Raw genomic sequence first — 15,605 nt, forward strand, 5'->3', positions numbered from 1 at the left:
AGGAATTTTATGTTTTCAAAGTGCATATTTTGTGGATAAAAATAATAAGAAATCAAATTCATTATTTTTTATATAAAGGTTCTTCTATATTTGTATTTAATACAATTCTCTTTTGCATTCAATTAATAGTTCGCTGTTTGCAAGATAATTCTCATTCAACATTCACATTATTGCATTCCAAGTTTCCTCATAGTGATTAGCAATGCTATGCAATTATGCAATGCATTGAAAATATAAAATCAAAGTGAATCTCATTGCTTTTTCTGACTACATGAATAAATTCCAGGTTTATATGTCGGCAAAAATGGTACGTATTGTGTCCATTTCCATCTGCAGAAAAATGAAACAAGTTGATAGATCATCTGAAGAATTAAAAAATGTTAAGACATTATTTAAAAAAGCTTCACCTTCTTAAAGCATCCATTCCAAATGGAAAATCAAACGTATTGGATATATACTCTTGGTCTTCTTTCTCGTCCCCTTCGGTATTTAATTCCATTTCCTTTGACCAAGCAATGAGCCCACGTTCCTCAGGGGTACCTTAAAAAATTGATAATAGTAAGGAAATATTTTATTGTTTTATAAAGCGAAACAATTGAAAATTCACGAACTAAAGATAATATGATTTTTGTACAAGTTGTACCTGGTATAATATTATCTAATAAACATCCTACTACACCCCCCACCAAGATAGTCGTACTGAGTAACACGGTAAATACACTATCGACTATGTCGTTTCCGGTTTTTATTACATCTGAATGATTGATCATCCACTTAGATAATACCTGAAATTCATGAAGACAATTTAGATTTCAATTGGTATCGTAAATCAAGTTCAAATACTACTTCAAACAATTATGCTACTGTTATATAATCGTAAATTGTATGTAACTTAAACAATTAAGGAAAAATTGAAACTGATAAATATTTAATCAAAAATAACTTTACCAGTGGAAAGAAAATGGAGAATCCAAGAATGTACAAATTTCTTGCTGAATTCAAATTTACGTATTGTAATGCAGAGAGGCCTAAAAGAACCATATATTTAAATATTTTTTATTTTTTGGTCTTAGAGTAATTTTATTTTAAAAGATATATTTTAGTATACCAAAAGCAGTGATCATTCCAAACATCACGCAAAATATTCCGCCGACTATTGGTTCTGGGATAATGATAAAAACAGCGCCAAATTTGCTAATCAATCCTTGGAGAATCATCAAGACACATGCCCATTGAATAACTCTGCGACTGCCTACTTTCGTAACGCCTGATAATGTTTCGTTTAAACAATGAGTTTAAAACATCATACTTAAATCGCTATAAATCACTTATAAACACAAAAAAATGTGACTCGTATACTTTGATATTTTTTCTTTTTTTTAGGAAAATCAAGCAATTTACCAATAGTTCCTACATTTTCTCCAAACGTGTTTGTACCGTTCCCGCTACCCCAAAGTCCAGCTAACATCGTACCAAGCCCTTCCATGCCGATACCTCGGTTAATGGCGTGAATCGGCGGAGGTGGTGCGCCTGAAAATGGAATTTAAAAAAATATTAGCTAGCAAATTTAAATTCCATAATTTCTGAATTTTTTCATTTTTAAATTTTATAATTTTCACATCTTTCAATATTTAGATTCTTAAATCCTTTAATTTTCAAACTTTTAAATATCTAACTTTTTTTAATTTTTAGACAGTTATATTTATCTGCCACTTTGAAATTGGACTTAAATTAGTGTACCACTTGTTTTAAAAACTTTATCATTCATTTTGGATGAGATATCCAATATGTCGAATGGCTATTATGTATTACATAAGTTAAACACAAGTACCTGATCTTGAGCAAAACATACTTTGCTAAAATATTCATATTTAATTAGTGGAATAATTACTCTTATTATATTGAGCAATGTAATTACAGTTCTTGGATTTTATTTACCGCACATCCTGGAGGTAGTTGGATAATAACTGATAGATTCCACCGTACACGCTAATACACCAGCTAACATGCCAAGTACGCCAGACAGGGTTACAGTCGGTGTGCCCCATTGACCAGGATATGGGACACGGAACCATGGAGAATCATTGATAATCTTTAATTTGCTATCTGCTCTGGCTGGATGACCGACTGGCAAAGCATCCGTCACGGTTAAAATCGTGCAAATTATCCACATGACTACTATTGTTAACAGTACCTAATACAAAAAAGAAATAAAGACAGAAATGATAAAAACTTAAATGAAGGAAAGTTTATACTAAAAATACAAACGTATAGAATATAAGGAAGAATAAACGTGAAATAATTACCGGGAATAACTTAAATAATTCAAACCACACGATGCTTATTCCCTGACCCTTACGGTACGTCAATATCGGGAATGGCACATTAACAAGTATTTGAGAATACAATGTTAACATCAATATTGTTCTGCAAGATCAATAGAAGTTATGTACACATCATACACTTTCCTCGTTGCGTGTTAAATTTATTACTTCATTCGTTGATTAAATTATATGAACAACATTATCGAAGTAAAAGGATAAAATATGTATACATCAATTTACACGTTATAATATCATCACTATATAAATACAAAAAAGATAAGCTCACCCAGCTGCTATACCCCAATGTTGAGACGCAGCGTCAGCTGCATTCTCAAAGAGAGATATTCCAACGAGAGAGACAGTTGGCACAATAGTCAGTGGTGTAATAAATTTCAACAAATATCCAATAATACCTATTCAGAAAATTCCATTAGAGAAAAAAAGATTTAATAACCAAAGAATGTTTTGGCTATGATTAATGATTACAATACCTCCAAATCCAATGACTACTTGGAACAAAGCGGATACAGCGATGGCTCCTGAAAGTTCCCTCATTCTAACTTGCCATAGTTCTGTGCGGTTCTCGGAAGACATTTGGTTTAAAATTTCCGGCTCTGGACACTTCCATTGTGGTAAACTTAGTATCGCCAATGTTGGGACTAAAAAGGATATAGTTCCTCCTTGAACTAGCGGCAACCTATGGCAAAGAATAGGAGAAATAAGAAATATAGTATCGATTACATACTGGAGTATTGATTTGGTCAGGAACTAAATTGTACAATTAGCTATCAACAATTACTTGTTAATCGTGATTCGTATTCGCGTCGATAGTAATAAAGTTATAGCTTTCGTTGGAATAATACAGAATCAAATATGTAAAATGGCAAAATTTCAACAAATTTTCGTCTATATTGTAAGTATATTGAACTATGTAGAAGTAAGTACTGTTATATCAGAATTCTCGAGTCCGGAAAGATACTAAATAGAATATTGATATATATTACAAAGTAAATCTAAGGAATATATATAATTTAAAAGTCAAATTGAAAAGAAGATTTCCCACTATTACAACTACAATTTTAATCGCAAAGTTTGAAGTAATAAACGAATATTGTTTTTCCCGGAAGCTGTTGGAAATAGTTAACGATCTATAAATCTTGTTAAACAAGAGTTCAAAATGATCCAGCAGCAATAAAGTCACGAAAATTAGCATTAGAACAAGCTGTAGACAGGAGTTACCAAGCATGAAACATGCATAAATATCGGTTGCAAAGATAATTCCATTATCCAGCCTTGATCCTCGAATTCATGCATGTACATAAATTAACACGTGTGCCTTTCCGATAGCGTTTCTAATCGCTCTCGTCATTCATTTAAATGCAAATATTACTCTTTTTTATTAAGCGATAATAATATGTAATAATATTGAAACACTGATATACTCGTTATCACCGTGATAAGATCTTTAGCATAAAAGATCATAAATGAGAAAAAAAAACGACTTTAATTTTTCTATTTATCGAAAGGTAAACATAGAAGAAATAAAACAGAGGTGCAAATTTTGTCGTTTAAAGATGAATTATCTTTCTCTTATTTTCTTAAAATTTTGTAAACTGAAAGAGCTTTTCAGTGGTTTCATCCTTATTACTAGATAGCACTTTGTGCAAAATTTCATATTCTTATAAATATAACTAAAAATGTGAAACTTAAATAGAAATTTCTTTCTCATGCTAAATATTTTAAGAGGTACTATCCATGTATATGCATAATGTATATTTTTGTATCTTTAAATATCTCATAAATGCATATTACGAATACTCTTCTTTCAAGACGAATTCTTTATGAATTTCGATGTATATATCAGTAACAATGACACATAGTAGCTCGACGAAGCTTATATCCGTAACGAATTGCTCGAGATTCATATACGTAATTGTTTCACGGTATTTGTAATGGTAATTGTAAATACCGTCTCGTGGCTCCTTTAGCGCTTATCAAGCGTCGCTTATCAATTTAATTCCTGGTCAGAATGATTCGCGGTAATTTGAGTCGAGTGTACAAAAATTCTCTCATAAATTGAAGAGGCTCTATAAAAAAGGATTAATTTACTGTATCACTTTTGAAACGACTTTAATAACGACGAAGTTAAATGTGAATTACGAATCATTTATATCGTTTAGATCGACGAAGACAAATTTTTGCTAATTTAATTACCTGCATCCTATGGTGGTTTGAAAGAAAGTGACCAGTCCTGTGACGAAGATCATGGTGGAAATTATGTAACTTCTCGATGGATCGTCCTCAGCCATGCACAATGCTGGAGTAAGGATGAAGGGAATCGAGACTATTGCACCTATCATCGTTAGATAATGCTGAAAAACATATTATTCTTTTCGTAAATGATGTTAACAATATGAGTAGTAAATTTAACGGTTATAGAAAAATTTTGATGATATCAGAGAATTAACTGGACTTAGAGCTTATTAAATGATTATGGTAATCTTGATCGGTCTTGGATGAACATAGTCGAATATCTTATCAAGACAAATTATATAAATAGGCAAGTAAATAGGGAAATAAATCGCTCTACCTTCCCTTGGCTTTCAGAACGTGCTTATCTCAAATAAGTTATCTGATTCAAACATCAGCTTTAGTTTATATCTATATTTTTCTGTATCCTTGAAGAATTTGAGCAAAGCAAAAAGAAAAAATTTTAGAAGAATTTTGAAAAAAAAAATTTCGAAGAAAAAGTTTGAATTAAGCGTGTAAACGAGCAAACAGACTTGATAAGGATTAAATTGGTTTCACGTTTCCTTGATGTTAAATACAAGATGTACAAGTGGTTTCCTTCCTGCAAGAATATTCTACGCTAAATTTATTACAATAAAAAGTACCTGTAAAGCCATAAATAGGCATAGATACCAGGGCGGGACATCGTCGATGCCATAAGTAAGATTCGTGCTTCTGTTATTGCCAGCAGTTTTAGTATCCGACAGTGGTAATGTTGAATTTTCTAGATTCTGAAACAATAAAAAGGTGTGCGCTGTATAATACCAGCTTTGAAAAATTATCTTTGACTTTGTAGGATATTTGAAACCGCATGCAGTATTAATTCCGATAAAAGATTGTACTAGAACATGTTTAGATTTTTAATGATTGTTCGTACTAAAACCTTTTCTAGATTTTATAAGGGTTGCCTATCTTTTCTTTACTTTTTTTTTTTTTTTTTTTTTTTTTAGGAGGAACGGAGAATTTTTAATGAAACCGTAATTTGTCCTTTTTTGCTAGAAGCAACCAGAATTTAAAACTCTGAAAAGGTATAAGCAGCATCGTCGCATACAGTGGAATATATTTTTTATAATAAGCTCGGTTACGTAATTACGTTGGAGAACCAAGTCGCCAGGAATAATTGTATCATAGTGTTCATTAAGACAATAATATATTGTTTTATTAATTAACACATTGAAAAAAGGTAATTCAATTAAAGAAAAAATTTTCTTCATCGGTTTTTCCTATGTAAATGTTTTAAGCGCCTTTTACTTAATTTACCGTTTTATTATCGTTACCATTCGAATTTTCTATTATATTTTAGTGTTAATTATCAATGATCAATAACTCACGATTGTTATCCTTTCTTATTTCAAAATATTTCCCGGAGAATGTAGTATAATGCGATTAGATTCTAACATTCCAGTATCGATACTGTATAAATGCAAAAGTTCACTCAAAGTGGGAGGAGGTCTATACTTTTTACTGGTAAAATAGAATGTATCTCGCAATCTTGAATCTTTAATTACGATTTACTCGATCCACGACGTAGCCAGCGTTCTTAGGCGTCAATTAGAATCTAAATATATACGTTATATATCAATACTATCCTTTCTCAACAACACAATCATTGAAGTTCACAGTCAATTTTACGGCTTAAGTGTACGCAGTGCTTCTCAGCAGTCATTAGCATAAAAATACAATTGCGCCAAAAATTTTTGTCATCCAAATATATCCAGCAACATTGGATGATTACTAATAAAAACTTTAAAAGTAACAATAATGATAATTTATATTTTAAATTGCATTACGCTTGATACGATAACGTTAAATTCCAATTAGTAATCTGAGAGCCACTATTCATCTGCTCACATAAATATAGTTTGGAGGATAGAAATTACACGGTATAAATACGGTTCTCCGAATTGAAAATCTCTATCAGTAGAAATCTAAACTGTGGAATACCGGAAGAATATAGAATATAGAATGATCGATCTTTTCAATTAAACTTTAACCGATATATTAAAATGATTAATTAAATAAATACAAGTAGCAAATATTAGATTTATATATATACATATATATAAATACGAATATTTATTATTAATTCGTATAGGAATGAGTGAGAGTTAGAAATACGTAAACCAAGTCCCCCGTTTCGCATTGTAAAGCCGAGAAATAAAAATAAAATACTATACTATCGTTAATTCTACATTAGGACACGAAGTATTAGAAATGAAGAGCTATACAAATTATGAAGATTTCAAGCCATCGTTAAACATTATCGAACGATGAATTATTTAACTGGATATTCCTCCAACTACTTTAATAAACAACGTACCATTAAATCCAATTATTTTATGCAACTGCTGACATTCGAATTAATAAAAATCTCTTTATTATAAGAGTTATAATATTATATTGTAAATATGATAAAAGACAATCAAATTTATAATATCATAAATATTATGAAAGACAATCAATCAAAAAAAGAACAAAGAATTATTTAAAATTTAATTTCATTCATTCGAACGCCGTTTTCTCAGTCACTTACTATTTCGGTCATCTGTATTCCATTTTCAGGCATATTGAAATTATTCTGTTCACAGACACGGAATACAATTAATATTCTTTACAGCACTACAGTAATAAAAATTCAGCGATTCCACGATTATGAGAAGCTCCAAACGATCCTCCAGGAACCGCGGAAATGTAGCGGAAACTTTTCGAACTTCGACGACCACGCGTCCACGTTAAACCGACGTTAACAACGAACTGTATCAATAGACGACATTGCTCTTTAATTTATCCCTATATGACTACATCGAAACCAGGAACTAGTCGATCTAAGATTCTTTTTGACTTAGATAACATACACAACCAACGAAATTTCACTGAAAATTCATAACTAGAGAAGCGACTAATTGACGGTAATTAAAAGTTAAAATAGATAAAAATGTGTCTCATAACGTCATCGTTATTGACCCCGTTATTCGATACAACGCAAAACATGTATTTAAAAGAAAAAGAAGTCTCATAACGTCGATGAAAAAATCAAATAGGAAAGCTTCTCAAAATAGCGTTTTGATTGTAAATAAAAAAATTGTCAAATAATTGGTAGTATTCTAAGGCTGGATCTGTTCAAAGATAATGTACTTGTATCTCTTAATTAATTTTAATTTGTTTGTTGCGATTGTGTTGCGATCGTAGTACGTATAGATTGTAAAATTAAATTGTCTGCGAGCGTATGTATCAATTACTTGCCAAGGAATCTCGCGTGTATAAATCCGTATTGGTAAAAATAATATTATCTATAGTCTGGCTCGAATTTGAGGCAAAGGGTATCGATGAATCTTTATGCTACTATCGATTTTGTTGAATAGATCATTGATCAACACTTTATCGATTATTCAGTGGCTGGAAATAGTTTTTAAATTCGATACTATACGTGTAGTATAAATTTTATTATTTTTTATATTTTTGTTAACTTCTATATTTCGAACCGAAATATGTTGGAATAAATTGTTCGGCGTTGATAAGCAATTTCTGAAAGCGGTTATCTATCAAATGAGAGTTTAAATCCAAGCTATTATTTTATGTACACCTTTTCAGTAAATTAGTAATACAATGTAAGCGTAAAGACAAAATTGTATCACATCGTACTGTTTTTAGAGATGTAGATATGATTTTGATCATCCGTGGTTTTGATAAAGTGCAATAAAATCGGACTTGAAACAGCAAATAATAATGTTTGAGATCACAAATATTCTTATTTTTTCATTTTATTGGACTCGCGATAACCAAGGATCGCTATATCTTTCTAGAAAATTAAGTAATTTCCGTAACGCTATCTAATAAAAAAACTTGATAAATTATTTACATAAATATAAATCGAAATAGGAATAAACGTCATAAGTGCTTACGAAGATTGTAAAATTGTTAATTTCGTAAGAATTTGATTCTCCCGCCAGAATAGTGAGGGCGCCTGTGTTTTTGAAAACTATAGAGTATGCAATCTAAATATTTATATAGTCAATGCTGTGTATCATAACCTATCGTGTTATTTCTATTTACTCGTAAATAGACGCCCTACTAACGCGTATTTCATGAGTCTCTTGAATTTTTCTGAAATTTTGTGAATAAGTGTTGGATAAATATCTAAAATGGATGAAATGTGTGAACCTATGGACGTGGAAATAATCCCAGTTACCGATGATGCCAAGAATGTTGATTCTGAACAAATCGATGTAAAAACTTTTAATTCAAACAATGTGCAACAACCAGAGGTAAGAAAATATTCAATATAATCAATTTTCATGATTTCATTTTGTTTCAAATTTTACAATACATGAGACATAAACGTGGATAATATATACATATAATTAATTCGTTGATTTCTTGCTTTGACTAAGGATCACTTTACAATCTTAAATTGGAAAAGTGTTATGTGTACACTGAATTATGAAATTAGATATTAATGCATTATATTTTATATTCAAACAGATACAGTTGGATAGCCGTTATGAGAATCGTGGTGGTACTTTCATGACAGGCATAGATATATTTAGTAAAGAAGAAAAATTGAAAATGGAAGAAAGAGCTAAACGTTTTGGATTAACTGACAAGATAAAGTATAATTTACCAAATCAAGAACAAGATTTGTATTCTAGGTGAAAACACTGATAAATATTTGTTTGATAAATAATATAAAATAACTCAGATATATATGTAACATAGGTTGTCTTAATTTTTAGTATGGGCATTGTAGAAGATAGTGAAAATACAAAAAATATCAGACTAAATGTAATACACATGAGAGGCACGGAAGAAATGAGTACCAAAGATGTCTTTAAATATTTCGAAGATTATGCTCCAGCCTCTATCGAATGGATCAATGATGTTTCATGTAAGTACAATTTAAATCCATAAATTTTACTAACATAACTATCAATAATTCCAAAAGATCGAAACATTTATAAATTTCTTGTTTTTTATTTACAATATAGGTAACGTGGTATGGTTAGATAATTTATCAGCAGCTAGAGCTATATTGGGATTATCAAAAAGAATTATTGGTTTGGAAAAGCAACAAATTACAAAATCGCTTGATGGTAATCCTGATGAAGAAAACAATGTAACTAATGATGATTCTATGATTGAAATGGACGAAGATAATGAGATCGCAAACACTACAAAGGAGACAGGAGAAGATTATATAAGTATCAAGGATATTAATTGTCCATTACCTCCTGGCTTGTGGAGAAAAGGGATAGATTATCCTAAATCTAAAGCAATATTCCTCAGATTTGCTACCAGAGCCGATAAAAAGCAACCTAATGCGGAGAAAATGAGTGAATATTATAAAAAATATGGAAACCCCAATTTTGGAGGTATTATTACAAACGTTATTAAAATGTTCTATCCAAACATTAAATAATATTATTTCATACAGGTATTAAAGGAATTTTAACTGAATCTCGAAAACGGATGTACAAACAAATTAGACAAAATAAAAGAAAATTCAAAGAAGAGCCACAAGACGATGTTCAAGACAGAAGGCGTGTGAAGAACCCCTGGGGTGCATTGTCCGAAAGTTGGGGACTCAATGATGCTATAGAAAGTGAGTTTGGCACCAGAAATGAATCTAAAGATCAAGGGCGTAGTGTAAAAGAAAGATTAGGGGTAAAATATCCTCCGAAGGAAACTACACACGTTGAAGAACAACGAAGTTATTCAAGCAGTGATAGCGAAGATGAATGGTGTAAAAGAAGTAAAGTGTTACGAATGCGAATGCATGCGGACGATGAAGAAGAGAAGATACACAAACGACGTGCGAAACTTCGACAAGTCAGTAAATTTTATTATTAGTTAAATAAATGTTATACAATATTTATATATATATGAATTTATTTATATATGAATTTATTTAATCATTTATTATGATACGTTTGCAGACTATGTTAAATAACTTAACTAAAGGCAATGATTTACGATCAAGGCTTAGCGCTCCGAGGAGAGGAACGCAATTTCGTGATGCAATTCAAGTAGTTGTAACAAATACAACTGCAACAAAGTCGAATTCTTTAAAGCTTAATGACTCAGAGGTAGGTATTGTTAGAAACTTAATATTGCATTATATGCATATTTACATTTAGTAAAAATCGTTGAATACGGATTTTATTTATGGCATATAGGAGGAAGATGGTGAAATTATCGAAGATAATGAGAGCCAGGAAAAGGAAGAGGGCGAATGGCAGGGGTCCGACGAAGAGGAACAGGAAGAAGAAGACGAGGACGAAGACTATAGTGATGAGGATAGTGACAAACCTGCGAAAGAAGTTCAAGGACCTAAGGGCAGTGTAATAAAAGTAGTTCAACATAAACCTCGCGTTGCTTCCACAGTGTGGGCGAGACTGAACAATGTAAAAAGTGAAATTGTTGATAACTCCATTAAAGACAGGTAAGTATCGAAACAAATCAATATTATGTTTATACGAATTGTGAATAACATTTGGAAATAACATATAACAACATTTTAAAGGCAACCAAGAATACGAGATCTAAGAAATACATTAAGAGGTGATCTTCGGTCTCGAATCAGAAATCATACAAGAGGTCGCTCTCCTTTAAGGATAGAAGTGAAAAATGACAAATATACCGAAGGAAGTGAAACAGAATAATTGTTGATTATTGTCGAACGAATTGTGGTAAAAATGTGAAACATCGTTGTGGTGTTGTTTCAGTGGAAGAGTATGATATGGTGCAAACTTCGTAACTGATGTATAAAAGTACAGAAAATGCACTCATTACACCGAATCTATTACAACTTCATTTAACTCATAAGCTCTTGTTTAAATTAATGATGCCCTAAAATTACACGAAGTCATATTTTAATCGCGAGCATATTTATTTATGTTAATAAGATATATACGGAAAAATCTTTTTGATATACAATTGAATAATGAAACATGAAATTTGAAACAATGTATATTTTTAGCCTTAATTGATTATCTATCCTGGACTACCAGAATAGATTAAGTTTCTATGCGTGTAAGAATTTAAAATTTTATGTTTAAGTACAAATATTCTGAGAGAATATATATTGTATAGATACTTCTGGGTATAAAATCTCCCCATATGTTTTATTCATATTACACAATTATAAGTACGGATCGTACATTAATCTTTTAATACGACTAATGTTAACATTTTGCACATATTGATAATCAAGTATCATCTTCCTATTTTTAAAATGCGATAAAATATAAATTAGCGGGTAATGGGTGCTTCCTGGAGTGTATATAAATATTATCTAGGGTATAGATAATAATAAAAATGTTTTTCGATTAACACATTGCGTATTGAGAAAGATAGGACATGTTTTTAAATATTCGTTTGTACAATTAACACTTTTGTTGAGAATCGTGCATTTTATAATTCCAATTGGAAAAAAAAGATATTTTCGGATACCTCATAATTAACAGAGAAATAAATTTATACCTTATCGTACAAAAAGAAATTCTGCAAACGAATATTTAATTAATTGCACATCGAAACGATATATTGTGGTTTTATAATCTGTTTTGTCATCGGTGATTACATCGACTAAAAAAACCAATGAAAAATGAGGAAAAATACTCAATACGGTTGTAAATAAAAATAAAATTATACGAGACTAATACTAATACCTTGTACCGAGACTATACATGTCGAGCATTTAAAATATATTTTCCTTACATACGTAATAACTAATAAAATGTTTCAAAAGCTGTGATTTCTTAGACGTGAACATTAAATGAAAAAGATATGCAATTTCATAATGCCAGTTAACCAGTCCTCTTTGATTTCAATTACAGAATGAAATTTTTGTTGCGTAATAATTAAAGATTTATGTGTAATTTTTACACATATCCAACAAGATGTAAAAAATATGACAAATGGACAGAATTATATGAATATTCTGTATCTTTGAATTCAGAAGAAATAGGGATAAGAATAATTATGACATCGATTCCGAATAATTGACCAATAAAGCCGCTTTTATATTAGCACGATAATACTTTGAATAGTCATTTTAAAATACAATAATCGATAATTATGATTTCAGTACATATATATGTATAATATATATATATATTTATATATATATAATATATATAATATATATATATATTTATCATTTACACAAATAACAATTAGTCAGAGAAATATTCGGCTGAAGTAATTTGAGAAAGAAAAATAAGAAAAAAAAAAAAAAAGAAAGATTTATCGTTCGAAGAACACAGTGGATTATCGGAATATTCTTTTAGCCGCATTCATAGGTTTCTAGCCGCTACTTTGATTCTCTACGTTAATTTAATCTCACTTTTGTACTGCTTACGGTCTCGAATAAAAATTATTCTACTACAATTTATCAAATAAAAAATATTTAAAAGGATTAGAAGAAAAATAATTAATCACATTACAAACGACTAAATGGAAGCTCAAAATATTGAAAACGATAGATTCTATGAATGCAGCTTGGAGGCACGAGGTAATTTAATGCATTAACAAACGAGATGCGATATTTTTGACGCTATTAAAGCGCGTGACAGTTTCTTTTAACTTTACATATTCATCTAAAATCGCGTGAAAACCATTTGGTAACTACATTTGCTAACCGTGACTTGAATTTATCTAATATTATTATATCTACATTTTTATATGTTTCATCAGGTGTAAGATCTACTAGTATTCGTGAACTAGTCCTCGCCAACTAATATTCATTTCTCCCTGTTTGCTTCAGAATCAGAAATATCAATCTCGTTTGCTAAAAGGCAATCGTGCAAAATATCGAGGATCCCTTTCGTCTATCCTACATAAAAACTGTTGATGTATTTTTTAATTTAATACTTTTCCCCTTGTTAAGCCAATCGATAAACGCCATTTTCGCTTTCTTCGTATTACTTTCGTACTCTTATCTTCATTCTCTTCGTCTTGTTTCTTCTTTTTCTTCTCTTTTTTTGTTCTTTTTGTTTTCTCATAAATGACGTATAACATTTAAAATCCATAGACGAAATATTCTTTTTATATTCGGATATATAAGATATGAATCGGCAACAACAACAAATACACGCAACGTTTAAGTATATTAGGCCTGATGGTATTGATAATAATTCTATCAATGTATATTAAACGCTACAATCTATCGTTGCTCGCATTTCACTTGCATCCTATGTGTCTCTTTCTTCGCGATAATGGTGTTCCAATGTTATCAAAATTTTGTTCTCCTCATTTTTTAATATCTTCTTTAATTACATCAGCAGCCGTTATGGATTCTTAAGAATATCCGACAACAGGTTTACATTTGATGACGTCCCGTGAAATTTGTACGTTTGCACAAGGTACGATACTTGACACACGATCACAGCAAATGTACAATATTTCTTACGTTTATTAATCGTTTTTAATTAAACATCAAATTTCATATACCGAGAAGAGAACAGACACGAACTCGAAACTTTGTGGAATTTAAATGCATCGCAACTTTGTTTCTTAATACATTTCATTAATACTTCACGTTTGATATTCATCTCGTCCTTCTTACGTATATAAACGAACAGAAAGATATTTAAAGATTCGTCTCACCGCTTATTAGATGAACAGTATAATAAATTGTAACGAAAACTTACAAGTCAATCTAGTTTTGTTGTTTCGTTTGATAATGTCTGAACTTTATGCTTAAACTCTGACTTGTAAGTTTTTCCTTTTCTTTTTTTTTTTTTTTTTTTTTTATCAGTTTTCCATTTTTGTTTGTTTAAGTCAATTTTCACGTTGGAAACTAATTTGGAACACCGATATCGTCATAGCCAGCCAGCCGACTCGTTACAATGTCCCCTCGGTCTATCGAGGTAGCTCGTGAAAATTATTCGACAAACATTTCGCGGTTCGCTAATCGTTCGCATCTACTTTTTGAGACTCTGAGAATTAACGTCTTAAATACATACACAGATTAAGTTACGAAATTCGGACACATAGCAACTGTACACGCAGAAAGATTCGGACATATATAAACGTCGTTCAAAAATCAGCTTCACGCTTATAACGCTTGAAGATATTTCTTTATTTATTTAAGCTTCGAAGATAAAATCGAAATGTATACGAGGAAGGGAAGATTATATATGAATTATTCTTTAATTTATATTTTTTATAAGAAATTAATGAAGCTTTGAGGGAACATTATATTTCTTTTGTGTCCATCGCTTTCCTTTTTCTTTTTTACTTTTTTTTTTTCTTTTTTTCTATAATTTCGATAGACGATGATTTATTCTTTTTATAGAAATTTATTGCACAATTCATTAAGGGAGGCAGAATGTAGAAACGTGAACAAGAGCCACAGACATCTCCGAAATCTTTCTTCTTGTATTGAATGAACTCGTGCTCGAGACACGCGGAGATACCGACAATTTAACGAATTAAGTTAGTTATTCTAGAGAAATTCGAGTGTATTTGACAGATAGTAAATTCATCGAAGAGTAAAATTAAATAAATTCTCAGTATCATCGAGCGTATTGTGAGCACGAAGTGGAACGTTTCACATTGAAGATTTAATATGAACGGTATACATATTTCAACGAACGAATGTCCTCTTCGAGATTTCTCGCCTGCGCGGAAAACCAGTAAACGAAGGAATTTTCCCAGCATGAAAAACGTATGACACGTAATCGGTTGATTGTTAATTTACATCGGTGAAATCACCGTTGAAAAATTTGTACGACATCAAAGATATAGTTGCAGTCACAAGGACGCGGAATTGTAAAGAGATATCAGATTAGATTCTTCTCTGCAACTACAGTGATTCGCGAAGATATTTGAACACACAGAAACTTTGTCTGAATATAAAGATTAGAGGAGAAAAATGTAATAAGTACATTTTTGTTGGTTTTATGATTTTCTAATGTAATCTTATGATTAAACTGGAAGATTTTAATGTGATACAATTGAAAATAAAAGCAAGCCTATATTGAAGAGAAA

The 15,605-nt window shown here is 30.8% G+C and overlaps 2 protein-coding genes across 3 annotated transcripts; one reads left to right on the top strand and one right to left on the bottom strand.

Moving 5' to 3' along the window:
• Nucleotides 1-61: 61 nt before the first annotated feature.
• LOC139985508 (solute carrier family 23 member 1) lies at nt 62-7,436 on the bottom strand. Its single transcript, XM_071999989.1, has 13 exons — nt 7,147-7,436; nt 5,219-5,344; nt 4,539-4,696; nt 2,816-3,021; nt 2,611-2,737; nt 2,307-2,427; nt 1,939-2,194; nt 1,402-1,530; nt 1,109-1,267; nt 949-1,028; nt 644-785; nt 408-540; nt 62-330 (listed from the first exon to the last, which is right to left on the bottom strand). The coding sequence occupies exons 1-13, from the start codon at nt 7,177-7,179 to the stop codon at nt 252-254; spliced, it is 1,749 nt and encodes a 582-aa protein (XP_071856090.1). The 5' UTR covers nt 7,180-7,436; the 3' UTR covers nt 62-251.
• Nucleotides 7,437-8,601: 1,165 nt separating this feature from the next.
• LOC139985506 (uncharacterized) lies at nt 8,602-12,649 on the top strand. 2 transcript variants are annotated; one of them, XM_071999987.1, is made up of 8 exons: nt 8,602-8,878; nt 9,096-9,262; nt 9,347-9,498; nt 9,599-9,982; nt 10,045-10,439; nt 10,547-10,696; nt 10,787-11,052; nt 11,134-12,649. In XM_071999987.1, the coding sequence occupies exons 1-8, from the start codon at nt 8,756-8,758 to the stop codon at nt 11,270-11,272; spliced, it is 1,776 nt and encodes a 591-aa protein (XP_071856088.1). In that variant the 5' UTR covers nt 8,602-8,755; the 3' UTR covers nt 11,273-12,649. The 2 variants fall into 2 exon arrangements, with proteins under 2 accessions (XP_071856088.1, XP_071856089.1); XM_071999988.1 differs by lacking the exon at nt 8,602-8,878 and having other exon boundaries at nt 9,137-9,262; nt 9,330-9,498.
• The last annotated feature ends 2,956 nt before the right edge of the window (nt 12,650-15,605 follow it).

This window comes from Bombus fervidus, chromosome 3 (genome assembly GCF_041682495.2).
Source record: "Bombus fervidus isolate BK054 chromosome 3, iyBomFerv1, whole genome shotgun sequence".
Classification (NCBI taxonomy): domain Eukaryota; kingdom Metazoa; phylum Arthropoda; class Insecta; order Hymenoptera; family Apidae; genus Bombus; species Bombus fervidus.